Consider the following 5,987-nt stretch of genomic DNA (forward strand, 5'->3'; position numbering starts at 1 on the left):
CAAACCCACACTGGCTGGTACACTACAAATAAATATATTGCTATAAAGTGTTGGCTGATGTGCCAGAGACACAAACATTTAGTCATTGCTGTGTTGGAGAGTGTGACAGCTGCTGGGATGAAGGAGCTGCTCCTTCTTTTAATGTTTGCAGCAGTCTGATGCTGAAGGAGCTGCTCAGAGACCTCACAGTCTCCTGCAGGGGTGAGAGGTGTCGTCTGACTAACATGCTTCTCTCACCCTCTCCTCTGTGGTGTCTGGGCCCAGAACAGGACAGAACTAGTCCTCTGAACCAGTTTATTGAGTCTTTTTCTGTCCCTCTCTGTGCTTCTGGCTCTCCAACAGAAACTACTGCATAAAAACTGCAGATACACCACAGAGTCATAGAAAGATTAGGCAACAAAACACTAATTAGGTTTAGTAAAGGATCGTGGTCTGGGTGAAAACAACTACGTTACTCCAGTTATTTTAAAAGAATAAAGGTTTAGGTGTCTAATCCATCTATCCACCCCAAGCTTACCTAAACTTTTCTGTTATTTATCCTACACCTACTTTCATCAACAATGTTTCTGAAAGGCTTCCAATTGCTTTATAACACACCAAGGGATCTTGACCATGTGTCCATATGTGAGGACTTCAGAGTGAGAACAGGTTGAGCCTGACATTCCTGCTTCCTTCAACATTTTGTAAATTTAATTTAGTAAAACTCTTCTAAAATCCACATATATCTCTGTTAAAATCATTGTTACTTCAGTTTTAGGTTGATTGATTTTTTTACTGTATTCTGCTCATCAGTAGTCACTACGACGAACACACTGATATTAATGAACCACATTTCTGAAAGTAGTTCACATTTTGAGCTCTTAATCATTTTAATAATAATGTTTTACAGAATGATGGGTGTTAAAACTTGTGGTCCAGTATCTCAGCTTTGGAGCTGATTGATTAATAAATGTTTTGGGTAAAGTTTTCCTTTCAGCCACCCTGTTGGTTCAGGAGTGGTATTCCAGTATAACATACAATCTGTAATACAGAGGAGAGGATACACCTTTGTAGCCTGACTTTCCTGCTTCATTCAACATTTTGTCAATAATTTTTTTTAAAAACTCTTCTAAAATCCAAATACACCCTGTTAAAATAATTGTTTTCGAGTTCTAGGTTGATTGATTTTACTGTATTCTGCTCATCAGCAGGTATTTGTAGGCTTTTAGCAGCTAAACTCCATATTATTACTGCATGGCTCTTTTTCTGCTGTTTATATCAGATCATAACAAAATGTTAAATTCTCGTTCCAGTTTCTATGACGGGTTTGAAGAATCAGGTGGAGTCAAGGTTTTTGGGAATCTGTTCTGTGCAGCAGCAGAGAGAGAACAACAGACAGGAGAGAAGATACTGGAGCTGTTATCATCAGTGTGCAGATATCAATCATTCCCTTTTAAAGAAGAATACTTGGATGATGACGATGATGATGATTTCAAGGGTTATCAGAGTGGTTTCCTTCTGGATCTGTGCTCCCACCTGAAGGACTATGAGACTAAAACAGGCTTGAGGGTCCTTCCATCATTACAGTCAGTTTTCCAGTCAGCTCCTGCAGTCTGGTCCATAAACCTCTCAGAGAGAAAGACCTCCATCCTCCTGGAAGTGCTGAAACTCCAACCAGAGAAGAAACCAGTGGAGCTGACAGGCTGCTCAGATGAAGAGAGTGAAGTGAGGAGTTTCCTACAGTGTCTGCCTTATATCTCACAGCTCAGGTAAGTTGTAGAAATATGTCAATTTTTTCCTAATCTACGGTCATATACAAATAAACATAATGTAGATAAGGTTGAATGCCATTTCTCTGTTTAGTAATTATTTAGCAGTACATATTATCACAGCTAAACAAACATATACAATTAGAGTATTCCATCCTACTGTATGTGTTTTCTCTGAATTTCATCCTTTGATTGAAAGACTTTGTATATTAGATGGTTTGTAACCAGGGCTTGACTTTCTTTGCTCAACAGCCAATGCGGCTGGTGGTTCCAAAGTTACTAGCCATGCAGCATTTTCACTAGCCACATTTGTGTTGTTGGGAAATTAAATTTTTCATGATTAAAGTGCTTAAATTGGCGTGCTAAAATGTACTAATATTATCATTAGCTCTGATAAGGTTGTGTGTAAAAATCCTTTTTGAAAACATATAGTCTATTAAGATAAACACAATAAGAGCAGCTTTTTCTTGTATATAATAAAAGTGCTGCGTGGGTGTAAAATATAAACTGAAAAGATAAAAACTAAACTGAAAACTATATTCACCAGAAACATTGTTTAAATCCTATTTATTTATAAAAGCAGCAGGCTAAATACTGTAATACAGAGTAGAAAAATTATCTGCATTAGAAACAAAGAGCAAAGATGAAAAAATCACACACAATTAAGGCAATAGGATTAAAATTTCATCTATAGGCCTATATCATTTTTGTGCCTTTTTGGAGTGTTTGTTTTGCATCTGCATTTCCTCAGAGCTCTGACTGGATTTATGTTTATCATCATGAAGCTCTGCAGTAGCTCTGAGTACCTGGAGATATGAATTGAGTAAACAAGTCTTTGTTTTCCAGATTATTCCTCTTACAAACGCATCTTCTGCTTTCATACATGGCATGAAAACATTTTATTAAAACATGGAATCATCTCTGGAAATGTAGTTGTGATATGTCGAAATGAAGAGCAGCCCTGCTAGTAGTCTGTTGTTTTCTTTTATAAACACCAGCATTTTCCTTAATCATGAAGAGATCTATATTTGACAGCATTTAATGGCTTTCCTTCTTTCTCCGCCTCTGCTCTGCCTTTTCTCTTTCCTTCGTTCACCTGTGCATTTCTTCTCCACACCGCTCGGCCACGCACACTCAGCACTGACTGAATGCTGTGTTGATGTGTGTGTGCATGCGACCAGTAGCGCGTGATGACAGAGATCATATCATCAAGTTAAAAGTGATCAGGAGGCTGACGGTCTACAGGTCTGAGGGACTGTGGCTGTCCTGTGACAGATTCAACTTTTATATTCTCTTTGACAAAAGTCTGGATGCCATAGGCTATTTGACGTGCGCGCTCGCAGGAGAGGTGAGAGAGTGAGACGCGCCTGATGTGTGGATTCACCTGCTTTTTGTCATGGCTGCCGCTGGTTTAGTGGATAATTAACGGCGGGCCAAAACAGCCCTTGTTCCGACGGCCAGTCCGCGTGTTTAATCTCCACAAAGTCTTCTTGTTTACAGTGTCGTTCGTCAGTAGCGCGCAAGACAAATGTTTAACTAATGGACCAATATGTGCGGGTAGTACTCATAGGAGTTGTAGTGTTATAGTGTCACATTGCAATTCGTTTGTTATTTATGCCTTTTGACAAGACTACAATTGTTCAACAGGCCGAAGTGGCTAGTGGGAGTGACTGTGTTACCCGCCACAGCCGAAATCCACCCGCATTTGGCGGTTGTTAATGTCAGGACCTGTTTGTAACTCAGTATGTGCTGTACTTTACCTTTGCTGTTTTCACTCTTCATGCATCACTTTGTGTTTTAGCTGTGATCCAGAGTTCTTCCAGAGTCTGTGTGCAGTCATCTCTGTAAGATCCAGAGAGGCAGAGCAGTTGGCCTCTGTGCTGCAGCTCCTGGGCTTCACCCTGCTGTTAACAGGAGAGTTACACAGGAAAACCTGCAGGTCTGTGGGGAGGGTTCTCAGACTCTGTGGCTCTGATGTGGATCTGGTCCTCACACCCAGAAAGATGTCTGTCAGAGGAGCCTCCCTCCTCTTCAGCTGTACAACACAACTCCACAGTCTGAGGTTCACATTTATATCATTACCTTTGCTCTTTAACACCATCTCCTCCAGTTTGGATGTCCAGTTAGTGCTGAACGTCTTTTACATCACAGCTGCTCTCTCTTTGTTTTCCAGGCTTTCCAGCGACATGGCCTTGCTACTGTGTCGATGGGTGAGAAGAGGGAGAGCGGCCTGTCCGTTGGCTGTTGAAGAGCTTTCTCTGGCCCCTCAGAAAGCCCGACCATCAGACAGAGTGCTGTTGAAGGTCGTCAGTAGTTTGGCGTCCCTGCTGAGATCCTGGGCAGTCAGACGGTTGGACCTGACTGAGTTCTGCGTCCCTGCTCGGGGTCTCATTCCTCTGCTGCTGCACGACGGTCCTCTAACCATCAAGTAAACGTCTTTCCTGAGCCTCATCAACACGTACTAATCAATGAACATGCTAAATGTATTAATACTTCACTTTTTATCTGCAGACTGAGTCAGGAGATTTTCCAGCAGCTCCTCTCCCTCCTCCATGAAGTCCAGGACGAGGTCTTGACCCGGTCCTTCTTGAGTAAGGTTGGTGGAGACCTGAGCTCCTGCTGTCTGAACTGGGAGCTTCTTCACTATCTGCTGCAGTCGTCAGCTCAGACCATCGCTGTGAACCTGAGGAAGAACCTCTTCTTACAGGAGAGCGTCACACGTCTGCTTCCCTTTCTGGACAGGATTGTATTTAAAAGGTGATCACTTTGTTTGTTTTTACCAGAAACAGACGTCCAGCTGATCCTGTTCAATCTCTTGTGTTGTTGTGGCTCATGTTTTACAGCAGTTTGTTCATTCTTTGACTGAACAAAGTGTCCTGGTGAACACACTTTCTGCTTTCAGGCCCAGTCCCGGCTTTGTGTTGACTGCCATCAGAGAGATCTATAAAGCTCGTGCCAGTCCCATTATACCCAGTTTACTGAGGTCACTGGATCATGTGATCAACCTGACCTGCAGAGAGATGGACTCTGTGGACTGTGCTGCTCTGCTCTTCACCCTCAAACACAGTGACAGAGTTAAACTGAACCTCCAGTGGACCTCCATACCAACAGGGGACACAGAGTCCATCCTCTTTACGCTGGACAAAGTTTCTCAGCTCAGGTCAGACATTCGTTTCTCAGAGCTGTGCCTGGATCAGTCCTCTCCAACACACAGGAGATAATGCACCTTTACCTGGAGCACCTTAGAAAATATATGACATTAAAAGATCATTCTGATTCTTTACAAACTGGTTCCAAATCTTCAGCTTATCTTTAATAATCCTTTAATATTATTTTGGTGTTTATGGTCAGATTGTTTATATTGATGTATTTTTGAATCCATGTTCCCTCCAGTGTGGACAGGAACCTGCTGCTGAGGCTGGTGCACTGCTGTGCTGCCTCTGACGCCCAGCAGGGGCAGCAGTCGGCCTGCTCAGGACTGTGCAGCACAGGCTGGATCTGTCCTGCTCCTCCTGTGTGGAGCTGCCAGAGGAGGATCAGAGCGAGACTCTCAGTCTGACCGGTGAGGACTGCGGGGCCGTCTCCGCCATCCTGAGACGCAGCGTCCGGGACACACAGCTCAACCTGCAGGACTGCGAGGTGGAGGACAGCGGACTGGACCTGCTGTTTCCTGTCCTCCGCAGAGTCCGCCTCAGGTGGGAAAGACCACAGCGTGACCTAAACCAGAGAAGGAGCTTGTTCTCATGTTGATGCATCGTAACAGTCTGTTCTTTGCTGTTTAGAGCCAGTAAAGCCGTCCTCCTCCAGCTGGTGTCCCTGGTTCCTGTGAACAGTGAGGGGGACACAGTGAGACGGGCGGTGTCCCTGTGTAGAGCCCTGGACGGAGAGCTGGACCTCAGTCACACCTCACTGGATCAGAGGGCCTGTGGAGCTTTGGCCCTGATGCTGGACTTCTCTGAAGGGCTGACCGAGCTGGACCTCAGTCACTGTGAGCTCACCGACCAGCTGCTGCTCACACTCATCACACATCTGCACAAAGTCCAGGTCCTGGAGTGAGTGTCCCCCTGTACACACACATGTGATCATGTGACTAAAATGCGTACAGCGCTGTGTGGGCTCTGTCCTCGGCAGTAATAAATGTAGCGCCGTGTCTCTGTTTGTGTTTGTGTGCATGTTACAGTCTGAGTCACAATAAGATCTCTGATGCTTCAGCTGGAAAGTTACTCCACCTGGTCTCCA

General features: G+C 44.1%; 1 protein-coding gene across 1 annotated transcript; it reads left to right on the forward strand.

Moving 5' to 3' along the window:
• The first annotated feature begins 1,257 nt into the window (after window positions 1-1,257).
• On the forward strand, window positions 1,258-5,440 carry LOC119887981. The gene is made up of 6 exons (XM_038698485.1): window positions 1,258-1,748; window positions 3,550-3,810; window positions 3,922-4,176; window positions 4,260-4,505; window positions 4,651-4,908; window positions 5,142-5,440. Exons 1-6 carry the CDS (start codon window positions 1,273-1,275, stop codon window positions 5,305-5,307), a joined length of 1,662 nt encoding a protein of 553 aa, XP_038554413.1. The 5' UTR covers window positions 1,258-1,272; the 3' UTR covers window positions 5,308-5,440.
• Window positions 5,441-5,987: the final 547 nt, after the last annotated feature.

This window comes from Micropterus salmoides, unplaced genomic scaffold (genome assembly GCF_014851395.1).
Source record: "Micropterus salmoides isolate LMB-PRFRI ecotype aquatic unplaced genomic scaffold, ASM1485139v1 Ms_hic_scaffold_4611, whole genome shotgun sequence".
NCBI classification, from domain to species: domain Eukaryota; kingdom Metazoa; phylum Chordata; class Actinopteri; order Centrarchiformes; family Centrarchidae; genus Micropterus; species Micropterus salmoides.